At 36.8% G+C, this 25731-nt stretch overlaps 1 protein-coding gene across 10 annotated transcripts in view; it reads left to right on the top strand.

Annotated features, from left to right (window-relative positions):
- C20H4orf33 (chromosome 20 C4orf33 homolog) overlaps positions 1-25731 on the top strand; it is a 301568-nt gene that overhangs the window by 14535 nt on the left and 261302 nt on the right. For 5 of the 10 annotated variants that reach the window (XR_013358783.1, XR_013358782.1, XR_013358785.1 and 2 more), the window contains exons 4-7: positions 2644-2704; positions 5019-5157; positions 5290-5489; positions 6485-6639. Coding sequence is in view for 5 of the 10 variants with exons in the window: in XM_077861030.1 (XP_077717156.1) it covers positions 2644-2704; positions 5019-5157; positions 5290-5489; positions 6485-6605 (521 nt within the window). In the remaining 5 variants the exon portion in view is untranslated. Of the gene's footprint in view, positions 1-2643; positions 2705-5018; positions 5158-5289; positions 5490-6484; positions 9994-25731 lie in introns of those variants that run through there. The other 5 variants (XM_077861033.1, XM_077861029.1, XM_077861032.1 and 2 more) reach the window with 3 other exon arrangements.

Here is a 25731-nt window from a genome sequence, read left to right as displayed (position 1 = left end):
ATATCCATCCTTCACTTAGAAGCCAGAGAGATCTATCAAAAATGAAAATTCAAACTCATAATTCAGGTCCTTACAAACCTTCTCAGGCTCTCTATCCTCTCAGGATAGTTTCACCCTTCTTATTATGATCCCTGTGTAAGATTTTCAATGACCTAGTCCCTTATTTTTTTGCAGAATTATGCTTCATGCATTGAAATGTCTGCCTAGAAAGACTGAACTATTTCTAATTCTTTAAGGGACAATATTTCCCTAATCACGTACATTTGATTATACTCTCTCTTAACCCTGGAATGCCCTTTCCATCGTTCTTCCCCCAATTCCCACTCATTTTTCAAGGTGGAGCTTAGATAGCACCTTCTCCAAGAATCCTTCCCTAAATCACTTTTTTTTTGAGCTAAGTGTCTGTTTTCTTGCTTTTTTTTTTTTTTTTTTTTAATTATGTAGCAGCAACCCATGCCTCCTTCCCTTTTAATATTATTTATTAGGAGCATCCACTTTCATGTCTGATTAGATTGTAAGCCTATTAAGGTACTCCCAGAATTTAATACAGTGTTTAATAGAGAAGATGCAAAAATGATTTTAAGATGATTATGCAAAATAGTAATTAGAATATGTATTAGAGTTCTCTGGAGAAACAGGGTTGAGAGGGAGCGAGAGAGGGAAAGAGAGAGGGTGTGTGTATAGAGAAAGAGATTTATTTTAAGGAATTGGCTTATGTAGTTTTGGAGGCTGGCAAGTACAAAATATGCAGGGCAGAGCGGTAGGCTGGAGACCTAAGGAAGAGCTAATACTGCAATTTGAGTCTGATGGTCGGCCAGCAGAATTCCTTCACAGTCAGGGGAGGTCTGTCTTTTTTCTTTTTTTTTTTTTGTCTTTTTTCTGTTAACACCTTCAATTGATTGCATGAGACTCAGCCACATTATGGAGGGTAATCTGCTCTACCAAAAGTCTACTGATTTAATGTTAAATCTGTTTCAAAAAATACCTTCACCAATACATCTAGAATAATGTTTGACCAGATATCTGGGTACCGTGGTTAAACTAGACACATAAAATTAACCATCATGGAAGCATTCTAATTCATTTAGGTTAAAGACTTAGAAAGGGGCAAGGCTGACTTGTTGATGGAACTGTATCTGTATCTTAGATATTTCATTATAAAAATAACACATGGAAAACTGGAAATAACCTAAATGTTTATCTTTATTTATTCATGAGAGACACAGAAAGATAGAGGCAGAGACACAGGCAGAGAGAGAAACAGGCTGCATCCCAGGAGCCCGACGTGGGACTCGATCCCAGTTCTCCAGGATCAGGCCCGGGGCTGAAGGCGGCGCTAAACCACTGAGCCACCCGGGCTGCCCTAAATGTTTATCTTAAAGGATTATATGAATAAATTATAGCATTTTATAGAAGAATACTATGTAGTAATTTAAAAGCATTAGGTTTCTATATGCCAGAAAGGTTGGGGGTTTTTTTGTTTGTTTGTTTTTTTGTGAAAAAGGAAAGTTGTAGGCAAGTATGATTCCATATTTATTTTTTAAAATCCATGCAGGTGAAATAGGTTGTAGAAGGACAGAAAAAGTCTGACAGGTTTTAGAGCAAAGTGGGAAGAAAAGGACTTTGACTTTTTACTTCATGTGTTTGTATTGTTTTAATCATTTATAAGAAATAGGTATTATTTTCATAATTAAATAACTTTTAAAATATGATATGTTCAGAAAACTCCCGGAAATTATAAAGAAAAGAAAAATCACCTACCTGTATTCTCCCTCTCAAAGATAAGCAGTCATTTTTTGTATATCTATGCATATTTTGTAGACATCTAGACACAGGCACACGGGGATATTCTTATTCCATGTACATTTGGTTATTTTTCTGCAGCCTGCTTATCAAATATGATGGCTATCTTCCCATATCAAAAAAATTAAACTGTATATTTGTTTGTAATGTTTAACAGCTCTCCTGTATAATAGGAGTTTTAGTTGTACATTAGAGATAACCATTTAGATCATTCCCAATTTTTAAGCAATGCTTTGATGAATAGCATTATATTTATTTCTTTTCTCAGTTGTCTGATTATTTCCTTAAGATAAATTCCTAGAAGAAGATAACTGGTTCAAAGTCTGTGTAGCAGCGTTTATATATATATATATATATATATTTTTTTTTTTTTTTGAAATCTCACCTAACACTAGGCTTTGTTAATATTTTTAACTTAGAAAAAAAAAATATTTTTAACTTAGGACAGTTGGATATGGGAAAAAATTGATGATTTATTTTCTATGTATTTCCTCTTCCAAGCAATGTATATTTATTTTCTTTTCCCCTTTTCCAGTGGGGATAGAATCATGTTAAAAATAACGAGTTAGGACGCCTGGGTGGCTCAGCGGTTAAGCGCCTGTGTTTGGCTCAGGGCGTGATCCTAGAGTTCTGGGATCGAGTCCTGCATTGAGCTCCCATGGGGAGCCTGCTTCTCCTTCTGCCTATGTCTGCCTCTCTGTGTCTCTCATGAATAAATAAATAAAATCTTTTTTTAAAAAATTAAAATATTGAGTTAATTCATTTTATATTCTAAAAAATAAATTATTTATTACTGAAGCAAAGTTAAATTTCTTGGTATGTCTTATCTCTTTTCAAAAGTTGTGGAAGCATTTTTCTTGAATGACATAACCAAACAATATTTAGAAGTTGAACTTTGTCCGTAAGTATAAAATTTTTTCTAACTCATTACTATATAATTTGAATACAGTTAATTTCTAGTTATAAATGATATGATTCATGGTAAAAGCTCAACCAAAAGGAAGAATGCTAATCTGAATTAATTATTCATTATACATTATACATATGTATATGAATTATGTGTATTGTTATGTGTATTTTAAGTAAATATTTCATATTTTATAAATGTTTGAAAATATGCTGATATATATAATTCACTAATGTGGCTGATTTTCTAATAAATTGTAAAGTTTTTTGTAAAGTGAAAAATATAAATATATTTATCATTATAAATAACAAACTTTCACTACTTATTCTGAAATTTGCATCATTATGTATTAGCTATTCAGAAATAAAGGGAGATATAGATATAATGAATTGAACTATATTCTTTTAGGGAATTTTTTAAATGACTAGATTAAGCTTGAATTTTATGTTTTACACAATTATGTATTTATGTATTCTTTACTCATCATTGAATTATTGAATGTATACTATGTCACTTTGTGTTCAATGCTAGGGATAAAAATTAAATCACACATAGGTTTTTTTAGACTTATCAAAAATATTAACCTTGGAATCATTTCAAATTTGACCAGTCCTTTAGGAACCCTCTTTATCTGGTTGGCAGTTTTTTCCTATATATGTAAAAAATAAATTTATGGCTGTCATCTAAATGTCATCTAAATTCTAAATTCATATAAATTCTGAATTAGTAAAGTAGTAATGAATATTTCTTGTATTGCCATTATTCATTTTAAGTGACCTTTAAATACCTCTCTGTATCTAATATCCAGTATCCTCTATATCTTTGTTGGGTGGACAGAGTCCCAAACAGTTGATTTGAATGAGATTTTAGATACCATTTTATTTTCCCTTAATTTGATTTCTTGCTGATTGTAATTTGGAAAACATAGCTGTTCACAATTTTATTTTTGAGAGTAGTCATATATCTTTGTGTGTTACCTTTTAACTAACATGACAGAATCTTTTACTGAAAACTATGATTTAACTGTCATGTGAGGTAAGAAAACTTCAATTATTATGTGATTAGTTTCATCATACAGGTGAGATAGCTAAGGCAAATAGGTTTATAACTTGTCTAGAAAGCAGTTAAGAACTTGGATAGAATTCTAAAGTTTTATCCTTAGTTTTAATTTTATTAGATGATACCAGTTTATTTTCACAAAGTGATGACTTCGTAGTAGATGAATAGGATAATTAGATTCTCTTTTGTTTTTAAATTATATGATAACCATTATGTATGAAATTAATAATTTAAAAAATATATTTTTAAGTTATTAAGAAGTTGAAGTATGTAGAGTAGTTTGGTTTCATTTATTACGGGACAGTTAATAATCAAGAATCATGCATTTGCTTCAGGCAGTCAACTCCTGTGATGGTTAATTAACCTCTGGGAAAGCAACATGAAGAATATTATTGTTTTAATTTGCAAGGAATTTTATTCCTTTTAGGATGTTCTTAAAGTTGCATAATAATAAAAATAAGCTGAGAACTTTTAAATGAAAACCAATGCTTGTTTTCTGTTAAAAATAGTTTATTGAAGGAAAGTCCTCTCTGAAAAGCTCACAACAGTCCATTTGAGAGGAAATGTTTAGTCTTTTCCACTGACAGTAAATTTGCTTCATGTAGCTATTTGAAATCCTTTAGTTCTTACTGACCTGGCTAATCCCAATTATGCACTCTTGTTAGAATTCCATATGAGGATATATTTTATCTTTGAAAATGTGACATTAGTGTCAAAAACTAATGGTATAAAGCAGGAAAATACAAGAGGCAGACAGAACTGAGAGGACAGTTGTGGAAGAGAATAGATACAAGTTAAAATCTTCAGCATGTTCACTTCTATTAGACAATCTATGTTTTTATTTTCTATCTTCCTAATAAGCTTCAAGACAGTTTTGTTTTTTTGTTTTTTTTGTTTTGTTTTTTGTTTTTTTTTTTTTTACAGAAGTAACCTTTAGTAAAGTTGTTGGATTCAGACTTATAAATCAGTGCCAGCTTCTTTTAGGGTACTTTATTTAGTTTTTGAAATGGGTTTTATTTTGAGCAGCAGATACTATGGTATGTCCCACCCTTTTTCATATTTTGTACCATCTAACTGGTTGAAGTATTTTATGTAATTTCTTATTTATAAAATTTAAGAGGCAGTCTGAACATGTGTAGCTTTAGGCATTTGACTGCAGTTTTCTGAAAAATGAGATACTCAAAGATGATATTTCTAAGTAACTGAACACACTGGTTCTCCCTATAATTATCTAATATTCATATTGTAGATATGCACATATTGCAGACATGAAGGAAAGTAAAGGAAATAACATTTGTTTCTTTCAAACACTCATGGGGAATTTTAATTTTGACAGTCATGGACAACATTTGGTGCTTTTACTCTCTGGAAGAAGAAATGTGTGGAAAGTAAGTAAATAAAAATATTAGACAAAATCCTTAAATATGTAATATACATATATGTTATATACATATCGTATATAAAATGTTTACAGTATAGATCTAAATTTACCTTTTGTATTTCACCTGTTATTTCTGTAGAAAGAACTTGCTCTGTCGTACAAAGTGTGCACAGGAGAGACAAAATGGGAAGGTAGAGCTTATCTTCCTTGGAGTTATTTTCCACCACATGTGACAAAATTCAATGCATTTGCTATTCATGGATCAAAAGATAAGAGAAACTATGAAGCTCTTTACCCTGTACCTCGACATGAACTGCAGCAAGGACAAAAACCTGATTTGTAAGTAGAAAATAAATGAAAATATGTTTCAACTCTGAGTTTTTTGAAAATGAATTATGCGTAGAACAGTAGTAACATTTTCACTCAAAGAAGATATGTATACAAATACCTAGTAGAGTCCTATGTTCCCTGATGGTCCCTAGTAAGTACTTGATAGACTGACTTTGGACAGACATAGTTTCTCTTACTTTTGTCAGTAGAGCACTTATATCTCCATAGCAGTATGAGAAAAGCCTTTCTTAGTATTGCAACAGCTGGTATCAAAGTATGGTTGCAAATTCATTTATGATCCCTTTCAGAGCTAATGGCCAGAGACATCTGTGTGTTTTCTGTGTAATTAAAGGGTTAATAAATCCTTTCTTGCTGTTTGAAAATGTGCCCTTCAGTTAAGTCTCTGGCTGTCTTCCCCTGATAACATCCATCATAAGATTGAGCCAGAGCAGAATGATTTTCTACACAGTTTAACATCCACTGTTACATGTTAGTTAAGGCTTTCTCTCCTTGGTAAGCCGCAGTAGGTAAATGCTTTTCCTAGAAAGAAAAGAACTAGAATTAAATCTCTTTTACATTAAGTTCTCTTGCTTTGGCAAAGTAGTCTATCCTCTAAGCTACAGAGCTGAAACTTTAAAACAATTATCTATATGGCTTATAAAGTATTTCAAAATTTGAATGTAAAAACATCTCTGAGAGTATAATATTTTTCTAATGCTAGATAGAATGAGACAGGTTTTGAGTGTTGATTTTTATTTCTTCTCTCAGGTGTGAGGGAGCTTTTGTAGAATTAAGAGTGTTTTAAGATGTGGGTGAATTTCAGAGCTGAGTGTTTGATAGCAAGAATAAAAAAGTTGTACATATAGAATACATCTTACCTTTGGTATTTTTAAAATAGAATGTTGTTCTGTCACAAATGTGACAAAATGAATAGCCCTTCAGGACAACTATTTCACAAATGCATAATTCATTTCAATTCCCACCTTCTTTTTCTTTGTGTTTAGCCATCGTCTGGAATATTTCAAGCCTTTCGGTTTTAACACACTGCTTGGAGAAGAATGGAAACAACCAGAATCAGAGCTGTGGCTAACAGAGAAACCTGATGTACAGGAGTATAGTAGATGACCATATCAGTCATTTCTCCTCTGTATCTTTTAAGGTAAACCAATAATAAGTATAATCTTTTTTAATCACGATACCGCCAGCACATTTCAAGAACTGTTTTCATGGAGGTCAGTGAAAATATAGTATCTCTGGCAAGTTGTATATGAGTTAGCAAGAGAATAGGAAGTTTGTAGATGACTTTATCTAGAAAGTTAAAATGTTTCTCAGAGTCATTTAGTCTAGGAGTCATCACGTCAATCAGTTCTATCTGCCTTGCATCACCATCACCCCAGATATCCCTGATTCTGTCAACCAACATCATTATTTCTTTCCACTTCCCTAAACTTCAGCCAGCCTGAGACTAGAATATGTTATTTGTGCATTTTTTTGAATTCCGTGTAATGTACAGTAATTCTTTACTTAGAATCTTCTGTGCATTGTTGAAATGGGTTGAAAACAATGACCTATTCCAGTTGACAGGAGATCCTCATCCGTTAAGGCATCATAAGTTACATATGTATTTAACCATCTGTTTTCCCTGTCTTGTGACTATTTTTAGTGTGTGGAAGGAAATGAAATGGTCTTGAATTGGGGCAACAGATTCTACTTTCATTTACAAACAAGTGACATTTTCTTAATGCTGTTAAACCAGATGCCAAAATGTCTTCATTTTATTTTGTAAACATCAAATACTCCTAATCTAGAGCTTTTCAAATTTTGAATTGTCATATAGTTCAGAGTTTGAAGCCATCTAGTAGATCATCTATGAACTTCTCCACCAAACCTGGTCCTTCACTAGCTTTCTTAACTAAGAGATTAGCAGTCTTAGAGAAGAATTTTTTTAAGGACTTTTATTATTATTATTTTTAAAGATTTTATTTATTTATTCATAGAGATGCAGGGAGAGAGAGAGAGAGAGGCAGAGACACAAGCAGGCTCCATGCAGAGAGCCTGACATGGGACTCGATCCAGGGTCTCCAGATCACGCCCTGGGCTGCAGGCGGCGCTAAACCGCTGTGCCACCAGGGCTGCCCTTAAGGACTTTTATTACTTGTACAGAGTACCTAGTTGTCTGTCTGTTTGACAATATATTTTATCCTCTTCTTTTCTATTAACAGAACTTGAATTTTTAGGGGCACTACTTAAAAACATTTTTCCAGATTTCTTTGCAGTTAAAAATGACATGATAAAACGGTTCAGACTAATGAGATGTATGTATACATTGTCCAGTAGATCATTAAGAAAAGATGTTTTAACGGTGAAAGATTCAGCTGCCACATACCTTTTACCTTTTGTCTTTTTCTCCTGAATTGCATAATTGAAACCTGAGGTAACACACTAGCTGTATTGTATCAATGAGGAGACAGTCAATGAATAGTCAGCTGAGCAACAAGACAAAGGAGCCTGGGTTCTAAACAGTGCAATAGAGTAATGTATCATATCTGGACTACCTACCTATAGATTTCTTTATATAGGAGAAAATAAGCCACCTAATTTGTTTTTCTAAATTAATCTATAGGTTCACTACAATCCCAGTTAAAAATCCCAGAGGGAGTATAAATTGACAAACTGACTCAAATTTTATATAGAAATACAACGGACCGGGGTGCCTGAGTGGTTCAGCAGTTGAGCGTCTGCCTTTGGCTCAAAGTGTGGTCCCAGGATCCGGGATCGAGTCCCACACTGGGCTCCTGCTTCTCCCTCTGACTGTGTCTCTGCCTCTCTCTCTCTCTCTCTCTCTCTCTCTCTCTCTCCCTCTCTCCCTCTGTGTCTCTCATGAATAAGTAAATAAAGTCTTTAAAAAAGACAAAAAAAGAAATACAAAGGACCTCAAAATAGCCAAAACAATTTTGAAAAAGAACAAAGTTGGAGGACTTATACAATCTGACTTTAGAACATACTATTAAGATTCAATAATGAAGGCAGTGTGCCCTTGGCATAGGTTTAAACAAATACATCAATGTAACAGGATGGAGAAACTAGAAAGAACAATGTGCAATCAGCTGATTTTTTTTTTACAAAGGTGCCAATGTATTTAAAAAGGAAAAGGATAATCTTTTCAACAAATGGTATTGAAATAACTATAAAAAACATGAAAACAAAATCAAAACCTTCTCTCCTACTTAAAAGTCTACAGAAAAATTAAATGTAACTGGTGAAATGAAAACAAATCTAGGAGAGAATCTTTGTAATCCAGGTTAGAGAAATATTTTTTTTTTCAGATAGGACATGAAAAGCAATAATTTAAAAGAAAAAGAGAAATTGGACTTCATCAAAATAAAAACTTTTTGTTCATCAAAAACTTCCATTAAGTGAAGAAGCAAGCCACAGATTGGAATAAAATATTCAAAGTACCCATATCTGACAAAGGATTCTTACCCAGAATATATGAAGAACTCCTGTAAATCAGTAATAAAAGAAGCCAGTTAAAGAAACTTCACAGAAAAAAAATATACAAAAGTAAATATATAAAGTTAACATCACTTATCATCAAGGAAATGCACATTAAAACCATAACAAGATACCACTAAATGACTAAAATTACGAAATCTACACATCGGTTAAATTGGTTAAAGCTGAAAAAGACTGACAATAATGGGAATAATGTCCAGCAATAATGGGAATGTGGAGTACCTAGAACTTTCATACACAATGGATAGGAATGGAGTATATGGTACAAGAACTTTGGAAAAGTGGAAGTTTCTAAAGTTAAATACACACCTACTCTGTGTTTCAGCAGTTTCATTCTTAAGTATATACTCAAGAGAGTATATACTCAAATGAGTATTTATAGCAGTTTTATTCATAACACAAAACTATAAACAATCGAGTTTCTATCCACATGATAGACAAGCTGCAATATACTCAGACAGTGGAATACTACTTATGAAAACGAATGGACTACTGGTACATGCATGAGCCTACATGAATCTCAAAAGCATTACATTGAACAAAATAAACCAGATACAACATTCTGTATAACTATTTATATGAAGGCCAATTATAGGCCAAACCAGGCTGTTGTGATGCATCTCAGAACAGTGATTGCTCTGGGTGAGGGCAGAGGATTCCAATTGTCTGGAAAAGGGACATGAGGGTATTTGAGGGAGTGGGTAATTGAAATGTTTTGTATCTTGATGTGGCTGACAGTTATGTAGTTGCATACATTTGTCAACATCCCCCAAGCTGTATGTTTAAGATTTATGATTTTACTACATGTGAAGTATATCTTAATAAAATATTGTTATGAAATAAGCTGTAAATTAAATGGAGTTAACTTCTGTATATTGTTGCATTGAACAATCCCTGTGCTAGTTAAATGTGACTTAGTAACTAATTCTTTTCATTTATTCCGTCTTCTGTCTGAAAAGAGAACTGGTATAAAATAAATATTGATTTTTACAAAAGACCATAAGTGTCTTCATAACTACATAGTATGATGCCATTGTTAGGCATCCTACATAAATTCAGAAAATAACTTGAAAACGGACAGTAGTAACTAATTTAATGTGGCAACAATATGCCAGTTTTGGATAGGAAAGGCTTATTTAAAATGATCTGTGGTGGGATGCCTGGATGACTCAGTGGTTGAGCCTCTGCCTTCGGCTTAGGGTGTGATCCTGGAGCCCTGGGATTGAGTCCCACATCGGGCTCCCTGCATGGAGTCCGCTTCTCCCTCTGCCTCTGTTTCTGCCTCTCTCTGTGTGTCTCTCATGAATAAATAAATAAAATCTTAAAAATAAAAAAAAAGATCCATAGTGACTTATAAACTACCTGAAGCAATTTTATAAATGCATAAAAAACTATCCAAAAAAAGATGTATTTAGTGTGTCCTGATTTGAGAAGTGAATCAATCATTCTTAATCACAGGCTCAGCTATAAAGCATAACTGTTTATAATGGGAAAAGTAAAGCACAAAATACTTTAGATCTAACCATATAAAATATTGAATTTGAATGTTGTGGTTGGTTTGTGAACTTTCTAATACCCGATAGGTATCCTGTTTTTATCTGTTTAGGTGTGTTTAAAACATCTCTTTACTTGTTTTCATCTAAATAAATATTTTTCTTCTTCTGATACTAAGCAAGCAAAAGCATCTTATATAATCCTTTTCTTTTGAAAGGAACCTGCAGTTCAACCACAGAATTTTGGAAAATTTGTCCATTAGTAGCACACAAACAGTACATTCAATAGAAAGTTAGTATTTGAGAGTGGCATTTGTAATCACTGTTTTGAATTTGTTTTTCAACTTCAGGACCACAAAAGAATAATCATTCCTTTGTTTATTATATGTATAAATGCATTTCCTTTCCGTGTTCTGAATTGTTTACTACAGTATGATGCAGATTCTCTCCTCACCACCTAAATAGATTACACAGTGTATGCATTTATTCAAGTGTTTTCTCATGCTTTTTCACAGCTCCAGTAAAGTGTAAGTCACAGTTCAAGGGGAAATACAGTAGTTCTCCCTACCCCACACCTGTAGTTTTTCTTTCAGTGGTTTCAGTTATCTACAGTCAACTATGGTCCAAAAATATTAAATGGAAAATTCCAGAAAGAAACGATTCATTAGTTTTAAATTGCATGCCTTTTTGAGTATCCTGATGAAATCTCACAATGTCCTGTCTGGGACCTAAATCATCTCTTTGTACAGTGTATCCACACTATATATGCACTACCCGCCCATTAGTCACTTAGCCATCTGGTTTATCAGATCAGCTGTCACAGTATGGCAGTGCTTGTGTTCAGAGAAACCTTATTTTACTTAATAGTGGTCCCCAAACTCAAGGGTGATAATACTGGCAATTCAGAGATGCCAACGAAAAGCTGGAAAGTGCTTCTTTGAAGTGAAGAGTTGAAAGTTCTTTAAATAGGGAAAGAAAAAAAAACATTTTGAGGCTGCTGAGATTTATAGTGACAAATCTGTGAAATTGTGAAAAAAGAAAAAAGAAATTTGTGGTTTTGTTATTGATCTCTCACTGTACCTAATTTATAAATTAAACTTTAGCACAGGCATGTATGTAGAGTATATATAGGGTTTAGTACTAACCATGGTTTTAGGCATTCACTGGGGATCTGGGACATATCCCTCACAGATAAGGTGGCAGGAAGGGCTGCTAAACACTTTGTGTTTTTAGCCACCAATTACTACGTTTTGATGTGAAAAAAAATTGCCACAAAAATATTTAAGTTCTTTTCCTCCTTTTTAAGACATTAGGCTTTGGGGGCAGAAGATAATGAATAGAATTTAATCTGATATTTAAAAAGAAAAAGGATACAAATGGGGAAGCAATAATAGTAAGCCCTCAGCTCTTCCAGTCATGCTGCAAAGCCCAAGGATCTTCTCTTTCCCATTTAAGTTTCCATATTATTTGAATATTGCTTTATTAGAGCACTTATCCTACTGTGTATTAGGCTCTTCTCATCTTCTAAGCCTAACATTTTTTACTCCAGTTATACAACCAGTTGTATTCTGTGAACTCACAGCAACTTGCCTTAGCTGCACTGTGTACTCCTTGCTTCCTTCCTGCACCAGGGCTTTGCTGCTGCCTCAGCTGTGTGGAACACAGGAAGGAACCCCCTTAAGCATTCTCACACATCAACTATCCTTGGATAGGAATAGGGAGCTATCCTTGGATAGGGAGCTAAACCCCATGGGGCAATTCTTGAACAAGGAGGATGAGAGGCAGTGGTTAAATACAAATACACCTGAGGGACCTTCCATGTGGCTCTTCAGAGGTTTACTAAAGGGGCTTGTACCAGTTGCTAACTGATAGCAGCAGCAGCCAACTCATAGCACACGATATGGCCTTTTCCTCATTTCCTGTTTGACTCTTCCTACTTCCTACTTCCCTACTCCTTTATCAAAATCAACCTATGTGCAAGCTCTTGTTCCAGTTCTGTTTTATGGGGAACCCAGGCTATGTCCAGTGTTAGCTGAAGTGGCCCTAGAAAATATCTTATCAGGATGGGACTCAGGACTGTTATCATTCTTGGGGCAATTTAGTGATAGAGACCTCACTGGTGGTGGTGGTGTGATGAACATGGTGTAATATCACAGTTATTAAGGCTTTCTTCAGTGGTAGACTAGCTTGAGGAGCTGATGAAAGGTCAAACATCAATATAAGTGAGAGTAGCATTGGGCATGGAGATAGTGGTAATAACAAGGATTGTGAAGTTGACCGCTTCTTTTCTATTTTTTTTTAAAAGATTTTATTTATTCATGAGAGACACACAGAGAGAGGCAGAGACATAGGCAGAGGGAGCAGGCTTCTTGGAGGGAGCCCGATGTGAGACTCAAACCAGGACTCTGGGATCACGCCCTGAGCTGAAGGCAGATGCTCAACCACTGAGCCGCCCAGGCATCTCGGCTTCTTTTCTTTTTAAAATAATTCTGACGTTGAAAAAATTTTTTTTTAAGATTTCACTATTCATGAGAGACAGAGAGAGAAAGAGAGAGAGAGGCAGAGACAGGCAGAGGGAGAAGCAGGCTCCGTGCAGGAAACCCGACGTTGTACTCGATCCCAGACCCCAGGATCATGCCCTGGGCTGAAGGCGGCGCTAAACTGCTGAGCCACCTGGGCTGCCCTGAAAAAATTTTATTTGGTATTTCTACATTAATAAAAAATTACAGGGATCCCTGGGTGGCGTAGCGGTTTGGCGCCTGCCTTGGGCCCAGGGCGCGATCCTGGAGACCCGGGATCGAATCCCACGTCGGGCTCCCGGTGCATGGAGCCTGCTTCTCCCTCTGCCTGTGTCTCTGCCTCTCTCTCTCTCTCTCTCTCTCTCTCTCTCTCTGTGACTATCATAAATAAATAAAAATTTAAAAAAAATTACAATTTGGAATTTGGAGAGGGTTCTAGGTGGTGGAATAGGAAGCAACAGGAATCTCTGTCCCCACCTAGGCAACAATTGCTCTAGTAGGACTGATACAACTTCCTTTTTTTTTTTTTTTTTTTTTTTTGTAATTCTGAAGACTGTTGAAGGTGGAGTTGTGGAGTTGACTGCTTTTTGAAAAGTCTTTAGGAGATATGAGAACAAAATAGGCAACTACAAATTCAAGGTACACTATGAACATCAGAAAAATGCACCTCAGTATTTGAAAAGCCCTATTTACATGTAGTAGCTGAAGCACAAACAGTATGGAAATTCAAACTCAGGGTTTAATGGTAAGTATAACTACACTACTGAATACTGAGCCTTGACAGGTCTCCTATTTGAAATGAGGGGTCTATTATGGAAAGAGTGGGATTCTGAGACCTGGGATGGGGACATGTGTGTGGATGAGCCTGTTCTAGCATATCTTGAACTCCAGATTTTCCTTCACTCTCTGGACTGGTAGAAGCAACCGCCTTACCCTTGTTGGAGGCAATCATCCTCAACTTGCCGTGACACTTACCCCCAAAACCTGAAGTGGGTGCCTCATAAATAATACTTGTTCTCAAAATTGTGCCATCTCCTCATCAGACTTAAAATGAGAATCAGATTGCAGCACTTCCCAAAGGGTAGTGGAAGTAATAAGTACATGTGGTGAGAAGTATTGTGCACACTGAAAGGATAGGACCTGGAACAAGGGGAGCACATGTTGGAGTGTATCTAGAAAAGTCAGTATCTGGGGCTGGAAAGGGGAAAAGTTTATTGACATGGGATGTTAAACTTGGGGCTTAACATCTTGACAAGGACACCTAAAACTTGCTTTAATATGCTGCCCAGTTAATTTTTGCAATTGGATAAAATGGTGGCTTATAGTAAATGAAGCAGAAGTGCTAAAATTGCTTTGGTGGAGTCATTGAGGAAAGATCAGAGACTTAGATTATAACGTTTTGATGTTAGACCATAAATATAGAATGTTACATGAGACCAGAAAACCCACCATCTGAATGTGTTTACCTCGAGGAGAATAGAACAGAGGAAACTGCTGGGTCACAACTGTCATTCTTAGAAACTCAGTTGTGACCTGACGTATAGATAGCTTTTGTATCCCAGAACTGAGTAGGGCAGTGTTGCCATAGAACTGGGACGTCCAGTGTTGATGGATAAGATACATTTCCAGAATATTAGATTCCTGTGGAGACACTAATTAACAGAAGCTCTGTGACTGTAATTACTCTAATGAGCAGCAAAGCAGGAGTGACCGTCAGAGTGCATTAACATCAGATATCTGTGACTTTAGCTGATAGTCCAAGGTGTACCTAAGAGTGATATGGGTGGCTAGCCAATTTACACACCAGAAAAAAAAAAAATTGAAAACTGGTGAGCAGTAGGCTATTTTCAGCTCTTGGAATAGATTATTTTGTTTTTTTCATCCCTTTTTTTTTTTTTTAAAGATTTTATTTATTCATGAGAGACACAGAGAGAGGGAGACAGAGACAGAGACAGAGACAGAGGGAGAAGCAGGCTCCATGTAGGGAGCCCAACATGGGACTTGATCCCAGGTATCCAGGATCAGGCCCTGGGCCGAAGGCAGGCACTAAACCGCTGAGCCACCTGGGCTGCCTGGTTTTTCACCCTTTTTATACAGCTAATCCAGTTTTCAAAACCAGAACCAATTAACTGAAAAAAAGGCTGGGTCCCCTCGATAAAATAATGAAAAATGTTACCCTAAGAATATATGATAAATATTTTCCTAATTGTTCCCCAGGGGGATATGTGGACATTGAGCCAGAATATTTCTAGTGTGAAGAAAGGTGTCTACTAAGATGTTTGGGATTGATGAATATAGTACATTTAGTGTCTGAGTTGACACAGAGGCTAAGGAATCTGAATCACCATTATGGTCCTCTATTAGAATGGGACACATGGAGACCTGCTGATCAAAGGCTAAGAATATCTTGTAATAAGATGGTTCAGTGGTCCACTCCCCACCCTGAGGTCATTCCCAGGACCAAGAGAGGGTATTGTAGCAGTTTTGGCCTTCGTGCAATTGGCCCTGTCACCCAGTAGATCTGATGATGCTAAAGGTTTCTGTGGTGAGTAAGGTTATGAGATAGTCTCTGGAAAGCCCCAATAGAAGAGACATAGCACGGCCTCTTTAGGTTCCTGGAGCAAGGCTATGTCTTCTGTAGCTAAGAATATTTGAAAAGAAGTTCCTGCCATATTCCTGGCTTCTAGTAAAGGTTGAGTACCTGGCCATGGAACATACAAGTGACTGACCAGAGCTGTCTATCATAAGATAAGTATTATCAAATCTACCAAGTTATAAGTTCAAAAAGGCACAACAACAATACATCATATGATGGAAGTACGACGTTCAGGATTCAGTCTCACAGACTGAATCCTCCAGAGGATACAAATAAGTTGTATGAATAGATGTCTCAGAATCCTATGTCACCTACTTCTATTGTGGATGCCTTTCCCTCATCTTACACTCATGGCTTCATGAGAAGATTTCCATAACCAAATAAAAGAGGAGGGGAGGGCAGCCCTGGTAGCCCAGTGGTTTAGCGCCGCCTTCGGCCAGGGGTGTGATCCTGGAGTCCCGGGATCGAGTCCCATGTCAGGCTCCTGGCATGGAGCCTGCTTCTCCCTCTGCCTGTGTCTCTGCCTCTCTCTCTGTGTCTGTCATAAATAAATAAATAAAATATTAAAAAAAAAAAACAGGAGGGGAAAAGGCATGCCTAATGGGTTATCTTGATCCATTGGTACTGGCTGAAAGTGAACTGTTGCCATACTATAGATCCATTCAGGAAAGGCCCCAAATGACGGTGGTGAAAGGAAGGCCTTCTAGTGAGCAGACATGTGAGCAATTTAGTTTGTCATTCACTTGTGTTGTGGAGAAATGTCTTTAAGTACAAGGACCCTTGGTTTGGCTAGTTGTCCAGGATAAGATTTTAAGTTGGGAGGCAAGGAAGTTTGGGAAAGAGGCATGTAAATGGATTCACAGAAATGGGCACAAGGCATGAGGATCTTTATGTTTCACATTAATTCCTACCAGAATAGAGACACTATGGAGGAAGCCTTTAACAACCAGGTGGACACAGTGATTTATCCAGTTTGTATCAGCCAGCCTCTGTCCTCAGCCACTCAAGAGTTTGCATAATGCATCCATGAGCAGAAGAACCATGTTGACAGGAATAGGGGCTATGTACAGGCCCAATAGTATGTATTCCTTCTCACCATGTTAAACTAATGACTGTTACTCTTTAATGCCCCAAATCCCAGCAGCCCAGACCAATACCAAGACCGTAACATGGTACTATTTCTTGAGGAGACTTGCCAGCCACTTGGTAGCAAGTTGATTGTATCAGACTCCTATTTGAGAAAAATTAATTCGTCTGTACTGTGATCAGCATCTACTCTAAACTTGGATTTGCTTTCTATGCCTAACACATCTTACAGAACCACCATCCAAAAAATTTACAGAATGCCTGATTTCCTAACGTGGAATTCTGTGTCTTATCACCTGAGACCAAGTGACCCATTTTATGATAGAGGAGAAATGAAAATAGGTGCATTCCTGTAGAAGCTACAGGTCTTACCATATGTTACATTACCTGAAAGCAGCCAACCTAATACAATGATGAAATGGCTTATTAAAATTTTAGCTAAGTACAAGTTCAGGGACAGCTTCCTGTAAGGTTGGGATGCTGTTCTACAGGATTTAGTATATACCCTGAACCAATGATGCAAAAAGTTGAAGTTGGAAACTGGCAACTGCTATTACAATGACACAACTGTGGGCTCTTCTGGATTGAAGGAAAAGTGGGAAGGCTTCCACAGTAGGACCCAATAAATGTTCCATTGAACCTGAAGCTATGAAAATCACCTAGTCATAATGGCTCCTTGTGGCAGCAGTTCATCAGACAAATAAATGCTTAGTATTATTTTTTTAAAGATTTTATTTATTCATGAGAAACACACACAGAGAGAGAGGCAGAGACACAGGCAGAGGGAGAAGGAGGCTCCATGCAGGGAGTCCGACATGTGACTTGATCCTGGGTCTCCAGGATCCCACCCTAGGCTGAAGGCAGCGCTAAACCGCTGAGCCACCGGGGCTGCCCAAATTCTTAGTATTAGAAGGGACTTTGACCCTGGCTATCATGAAAAGCTGGAATTACAGCTTTAATGGAGGCAGGATAGTGTGCATCTTTCTTAGGGGATCCATTGGGGCATCTCTCTTGTTGCTTCAATGTCAAATGATAACCTGAAATGGGCAATTGAAGGTCTAGATCATCTCATTACTCAAACAACCTGGCCCTGCTGAAGAATTTGGCCAAATATGAGAGAAGGGTAGAATTTGCGGTAGAGAAAGAAGATATATATCAATTATAGATGTAAAATCAGTTACAGAAGTGGAGACAGTAGCTTGTTTCACTACATAGTTTGCATTGTGTCTTTATATAGTGGCTAGCTGCTACCTCGAAAACTTTGGGATAGATGTGTCTCAATACAGAACATGTGTGGCTCTGAATGCTGCAAGGAGTGGACTGTATTGGGTAGTTTTGTGTGTCAATGCCCATCTTTATGGTCATCTTTTTGAGTCCCCACCTATTACACTCTTTGATAGCTCTTACCTCTGTTATACCACATATCTCTTGCTTTCTGCCTTGGTTCTTTTCTGACACCTCAGCTACATGGAACACCTTGGGAAATCTCAGCTCTTCTGACATATGTACAGACATGCAAGTTGAGGGAGTTAACATTCTTGTCAAATGCAGGTAAGAATTGGTGGATAAATACTGTTCTATCCTTTGGGCAGACTATTCGGAGATGCATTCCATGCATTTTCTCCGGGGTCTTCAGTGGGCCTAAGTTTCAGTTGCCTACAGTAGTGATCAGCCCCCAAACACAACCTTATATTGGTTTATCTAATTTAATTTTTCCAAGATCCCATTATGATTCTTTAGAATTGCATTCAAAAATTAATGACTGGCATATGGCCCTTCTTTTCAGTCTCTGCTCTTTGGGTGAACCCAAGCTAAAGTACATTGCATTGTAATTATTTATCTGTAGGTCTCTGTTAATTCTGAAGGACCTATGTCTGCGTGCATAGATCCCAAAGCACAGTAGGCATTCAATGAGCATTTATTGGATTTAGTAATTTTAGAAGATAGATTTCAAAATTTCATGTGTAGGGAGAATCTTGGAGTATTTTCCCTTTTGATATTGGTTTTAATGAGGAAAGGAAAGGGAGTAGAAACACATCCATACATTACCCTTTTTCTCCTCTTAGCTCTTCATCTTTGTCTTTTACCTTCTTATTCTCATTGGAAAATAGACACAGGAATGGTTAGTTTTTTAATAGAAAAATGGGCCTATATTTGGGAAATTGAAGTGTTATAATTTTTCCCCAGATTGTAACTCGGGAGGCTTAAGCAACCTGCAACAAAGAATTTTTTTTTCCTGTCACATAAGCCACCGTGTTCTATATATAATAGATAGTAGACCAAAGAAGAAAGGAGCCGTGTCTTACTAACTTATTCTCATTTCAGCAATGCCTATACTAAAATATTACTTGTATAGTGCATAGGCAATAAGTATTGATTTCTAAATTGAATTTCTTTACCCACTTCTGTTGCTGCTTCTTGCCTTCAAACATGAGAGGACTCCATTTCCTTCAGTCTGTCTCAAGTTTCTGTCCCTCCCAGTCCTCTTTACCCACCCCCAACTTGTCCTTTAGTCCTCATCACAGTCAAAAACTTTACTTTGTAAGTGCTGATTTTACTAGGTATTGACTCAATTACTTCATTAGGTCAACTTATACTTAATGGATTTTTGGACTTAAGTCCAAGAAGTAGCATTTGCATTTTGAGATGAGTATAGCTGCAAAATGAATCTTCTAGTTGAAGATTTATATAAAGAGCATATTTTTTTGTTAAATCATAATTCCTGGGCATTATCTGATCATCCTAATTTTGCTCTTGTAGAGCAAATTTATAAATTGACTATCAGAAGCATTTATTAACACCAACTATCATTTTTTTATATAAGGAATAGTAAAAAGTTATCTCTAGAGCTAAGATTACACATGTGTGAGGAATATAGGAAACTGGAAATTACTAATCTATGAAAAGTGACAATTGTCTGTACAAATATCACTTTATGTGGTATACTCATAGAGAAGATGAATGTTCAAGCCACTTCTTATTAATAAGCTACTTGCCAAGAGAAACACATTTTTTCCACAGGCCCCTCTAAGGTATTATTTATTGCAGCAATGTCACACCAGAAAATTTGTCATTACAACAGGTATATTTTGGTGGTAGACTAGTGGCTAATGTGAATGCAGATCTCTTAGGATGTGTCATGATTAGGGTATGAATCATACTGTAGGAGAATATTAGAGAGGCAGAAAACCCAGGCTGCATTTATACTAAATGCTTTTACTAACTTGGTTTTTGTCAAAGATCAAAAGACAGGCTTCAGAAGATCTGAAAACTTTGGCAACCAAATCACATCCTCAAGTAACTTAAAATAACTATTATAGCCTTTTATTTGTACGTGTCAGAAACTGAAGTAATTTAGCAGTAATTTATTATAAATAATCTTGTAGACTACTTGTACAGAAAACCTAAAGATGGTGAATGTCTGCTTTCCTGTCCTTAATATTTTACTGTTTGCAATAGTGACAATGTATCTTTTTTCCTTTCTGAGAGGACCATCTTCTTTCAAAAATAGTGAAGTAATTGATATCAATAACTTTTCAAACTACAGGTTGCAAACCTCTTAGGAAGTAGATTGTGGGATCTTTATAGTGAATTATAACACAAAAATAATTAAATAGAATTGAAAATATCAGACTACCTCACATTTACTGTTTATATGTTTCAAGAGTTTTGTTCTTATTTTGAATCTAGTCACAAATGTTCAAGATCCATTAATTTAAAGTGTTTACAGAACACTGGCTTTAAACACTTTTGTTTTTTCACAGTATTATCTTTTGGGTAATTAGTCAATATCTGAAATATTTTCAATGATTAATGACTGGAGAAGATTTGGAGGGGAACCTTACACTTAAATATGCCCCCAGTGCAGCTTAAAAACTAAAGAAGGAAAGACAGCCTGCTACTTTACTCTTCAATTTGATTTTATTTATAACTTGGAAAAAAACCCCAGATATTAGGTGGATGGATAGATGGATGGATGGTTGGATGGATGGGTGGATGGATGAATGGATGGATGGATGGATGGATAGATAGATAGATAGATAGATAGATAGATAGATAGATAGATAATAGATAAACACTTGCATATATGGAGCCTCAACTATAAATTTATTCATTAGAAGTGGTTCCTTTTCATAGCATATAGCTCCTTTTCTAACCTATAAATTAAGAACCTTTGGGTTCCAAGTAAAAGTAAGTTCAGCTCAAACCAGCTTAAACAGTAAAAGGGGATATAACAGATTTTTTGCAGATTGATGTAGAGGTTGATAATCACACTTGAAATCAGGTTTCTAACCCTGTTTATATAGGGTTTTCTTGCTCTGTTATCTTCTAGGTCATCTTCACCCAAAGACAGCTCTTTTTGCGTATGAAATACTGTGGGTGTTAGAGGTCTCAAAATGACAAGCCACAAAATCCAGTGCAATACTCTGATTTTTACTAGTATTCTAGATATTTTCCTCATATTTTAGAGGATTCTGCAGTCTGGCTTTTGATAATTGTATTCCCATGCTTTCATTTGCCTCTTGTATTTTCTGTGAATTACATCTAGAAGCTTGATTACATTCAGGTTCAATTTTTGGTAAGAGTATCTCAATGATGGTGTATTTCTGTCAGGAGATGCAAAACAACTGGTTGCCTCTGTTTTGTGATATTAGGAGCCATTGATGACCATTGCCTGAATTCATAAATTCATTAGGGCTTGTAAAATGTTGATAATCCAATTTTGTCATTAGTACGTATTTCTTAGTTGGAATATTTCTATTAAAAAATGATCCCGGGCAGCCCTGGTGGTCTAGCAGTTTAGCGCTGCTTTCAGCCCGGGGTGTGATCCTGGAGACCTGGGATCGAGTCCCATGTTGGTCTCCCTGCATGGAGCCTGCTTCTCCCTCTGCCTGTGTCTCTGGCTCTCTCTCTCTCTCTCTCTGTGCCTGTCATGAATAAATAAATAAAATCTTTAAAAAAAAATCTCAATTCAACTATTTGGATACCAAGAAACACTGTTTTTACAGGATAAATGCTTGATTCTTTTATTTAGCAGTTTCATGAATAATTGATTCTATTGCAATCTCCAAAGATGACCAATGAGATTTTTAAAATTATGTCTTAGACTTCCAGAGAAGATGGTAGAGTAGGACAATCCTGGGCTCACCTGTCCCATAGATACAACTAGATAGCATCCACATTAGTGTAAATAACCCAGACAGCAACCTCAAGACTGACAGGACAGACTCTCCACAGCTTGATGCAGAGAAGAGGCCACATGAAAGGGTAAGAGAGAGAGACACAGTTGGGAGGCAAACAGACCTGTAGGACTGTCCATAGGAGGGAGGGACACCATGGGCACAGAAAGGGGAGAGGAGCAGACCCCACTCCATTCACCCCAGACATGGGAACCTGCACTGGGAAGATGAATCCCCATAACATTTGGCTTTGAAAACCAGATAAGCCCGTCCTCATGACTTTCTGGAACCAATGGGGCTTAACACTTGGAACTTTAAAAATTGACAGACTCCACTCTGGAAGAGCTAGAAGGCAGTTGGAAACTGAGCCATCCCCCCTTTTTAAAGATTTTATTTATTTATTTATTTATTTATTTATTTATTTATTTGAGAGATTGAGAGAGTGAGCTCCAGCGAGGATGGTGGGGAGGGGGTCAGAGAAGCTGAGTTCCCACTCTTAAAGAGACAACACAGTGAACAGCCTGGCTGAGATATAGCAAAAAAGCATCAGTTTAAAAAATACCTGGGGTATATGGGAAGATTTCTTTAATAATCTTAGAGCATGCCCCCCATGGACACCTGCAGGAATCAGTGCATTGAAAACACCTTCCACCTAGCTTGCTAATAGCATGTTCTGTTCCATGTGCTTCTTCAGTTCTGCTCTCCCCAAACCAACCAGCCTCAGCAGTTTTCCCAGATACCTGCAGGTCCCCTCCCAAAGCAGACCTATGCAGACCTTGCTGTCACCAAGTGCCCCAATCTCTCATTCTCCCACAGACACACCCTCCAACATGCCTTTGGAAAGAATCCATCTGAAGTGGTGCCACAAGCCTGGCCAGCACCCAGCAGGGGCCAGTACCACCACAAAATGATTCCTGCCCCCAAGAAGAAGTGAAGATAACCACAATCACTAGTCTGACTGTGGCTTCACCAGTGGATTGAGGACAGACATGTGGTCTGACTGCAGGGCCCGCCCACCAATGAAAGCTGCTCAGAGGACAACACAGGGAGAGTGCCCTGAAGTTTGGTGTCCCTGCAGTTATGGAAAATACCCAGTCTGACTCAACTCAAGCCCAAGTCAGCCCCAGACTGGCCCACTAACAACACAGGGTCCAAAGACTGCCCACAATAGGCAGAGAGCCATTACAGATAACTGGACTGAAGGCAAGCGTGGCTTAGTCACAACAGTAGAGTGCATTCAACACATGTAGGAGATATTCCTGAGGCACAGGTTCTGGTGAATAGGGGACACTGCACTGCAGGGCACTACAGGACCTCTCTTATTCACAAGGCCACTGCTTTCAAGAACAGGAGACATTTCTTTTTTAAAGATTTTATTTATTTATTCTTGAGAGAAAGAGAGAGAGAGGGAGAGAGGGAGAAAGGCAGAGACACAGGCAGAGGGAGAAGCAGGCTCCATGCAGGGAGCTTGACATGGGACTCAATCCCAACTCTCCAGGATCATGCCCTGGGCTGAAGGCAGCACTAAACCGCTGAGCCACCAGGGCTGCCCCTATCTGACTTTTCTAACATGTAAAAATAGACACAGAAAGATAGAATGATTAGACAAAGGAATATGTCCCAAATGAAAGGATAGGTCAAAATCAGCAAGATAGCTAAGCAAAACAGATTTATGCCTGATAGAGAATTTAAATTAATGGTCATAAAGATACTCACTGTACTTGAGAAAAGAGTGGGGGACCTCAGAGAGACCTTTGGCAAAGAGATAGAAAATATAAAAAAGAACCAATCAGAGAAGGAGAACTCAATAACTGAAATTGAAAATACACAAGAGGGAATAAATAGACTAGAGGAAACAGAAGAGCAATTCAGTGACCGGGAGGACAGGGTAATGGAAAGCAGTCAACTGAATAGGAAGGAGAAAACAATGGAAATAAATTAAGGGAACTCAGAAAGACCATCAAGCATATAACATTTGCGTTATAGGGATGCCAGAGGAGAAGAGAGAAAAAAGGGGCAGAAAACGTATTTAAAGAAATAATAGCTGAAAGTTTCCCAAATCTAGGGAAGTTAACAGATATCCAGATCCAGGAGGCACACAGAGCCTCCAACAAAATCAAGCCAAGGAGGTCTATACCAAGACATATAGTAATTAAAATGGCAAAACGTGTTGATAAAGAGAATTCTAAAAGCAACAAGAAAAGACAGTTACATACAAGAGAAATCCCATAAGACTATCAACGGATTTTTCAGCAGACACTTTGCAGGACAGAAGTAAGAGGCATGGTATATTCAAAGTACTGAAAGAAAAAACATGACCAAGGATACTCTATACAGCAAGGTTATCATTCAGAAGAGAAAGAGAGGTAAGGAGTTTCTCAGACAAACATAAATTAAAGGAGTGTATCATTAAACCAGCCTTAAAAGAAATGTTAAAAAGGATTCTATGAGTGGAAAGGTAAGATCACAAACCAGAGTAGGAAAAGTAGGAAGCTCAAAAGCTGTACAATTAAGTGTATCTAAAAAAATCAGTTAAGGGATTTGCCAAATAAAAGAACATAAAGTATCATTACATATACCTAAAACATTGGGAGGAGAGTAATAAGAATTTGGTACCTTTAGCATGGGTTAAAACTTAAAGCAACCATCAACTTAATATAGACTGTTAAATGCATAAGATGTTGTATAGAAACCAATGGTAACCACAAATCAAAAGCCTGTAATAGATAATGCAAAAGATAAAGAAATGCGAGTATGTCAGTAAATAAAGCCAGCAAACTATGAGAGAAGAGAGCAAGAGAAGAGAGGAACAGAAAAGAACTAAAAACAACAAAATGGCAATAAGTATTTACCTATCAATAATTACTTTGAGTGCAAATGGACTACATGATCCAAATATAAGACATAAGTTGACTGAATGGATTAAAAAAACAAGACCCATCTATATACTGTCTACAAGAAACTAATTTCAGACCTGAAGACACATGCAGATTGAAAGTAAATGGATGAAAAAGCATTTATCATGCAAATGGAATTGAAAGGAAAGCCAGGGTAGCGATATGTATATTGCTTAAAATAGACTTTAAAACAAGAACTGTAACAAGAGACAAAGAAGGACACTACATAATCATAAATGGAGCAAACACTATATAATAAAAGGAGATAACCCAATTGTAAATATTTATTCATCCAACGGGGGAGCACACAAATACATAAACCACTAATAACAACCATAAAGGAAGCAATTGATAGTAATACTAATGATAGTAGGAAACTTTAACACCCTATTTACTTCAATGGATAGATCATCCATACAGAAAATCAACAAGGATACAGTGGTTTTGAATGACATATTGGACCAGATGAACCTAACAGATATAGTCAGAACATTTGATCCTAAAACAACAGAACACACATTCTTTTCAAGTGTACATAGAACATTCTCCAGAAGAGATCGTATATTAGGCCACAAAACAAGTCTAAACAAATTCAAAGAGGTCAAAATCATAGTATGCATCTGTTGCATTTCTGTACACTAATAATGAATAAAGAAGTAGCAGAAAGAGAACTTAAGAAAACAGTGCCAGGGGCAGCCCGGGTGGCTCAGCGGTTTAGTGCCACCTTCAGCCCAGGGTGTGATCCCATGTCAGGCTCCCTGGATGGAGCCTGCTTCTCCCTCTGCCTGTGTCTGTCTGTCTGTCCCTCTCTCTCTCATTAATGAATAAATAAAAAATTAAAAAAAAAAGAAAACTGCCATTTACAATTGTACCAAAAAATAATAAAATACCTAGGAATAAACTTAACCAAGGAGGTGAAAGACCTGTACTTTAAGACCTATAAATTATAAAACATTGATGGAAG

The sequence above is a fragment of the Canis aureus genome, chromosome 20 (genome assembly GCF_053574225.1).
Source record: "Canis aureus isolate CA01 chromosome 20, VMU_Caureus_v.1.0, whole genome shotgun sequence".
Lineage (NCBI taxonomy): Eukaryota > Metazoa > Chordata > Mammalia > Carnivora > Canidae > Canis > Canis aureus.
This window is presented reverse-complemented; position numbering and strand designations above follow the sequence as displayed.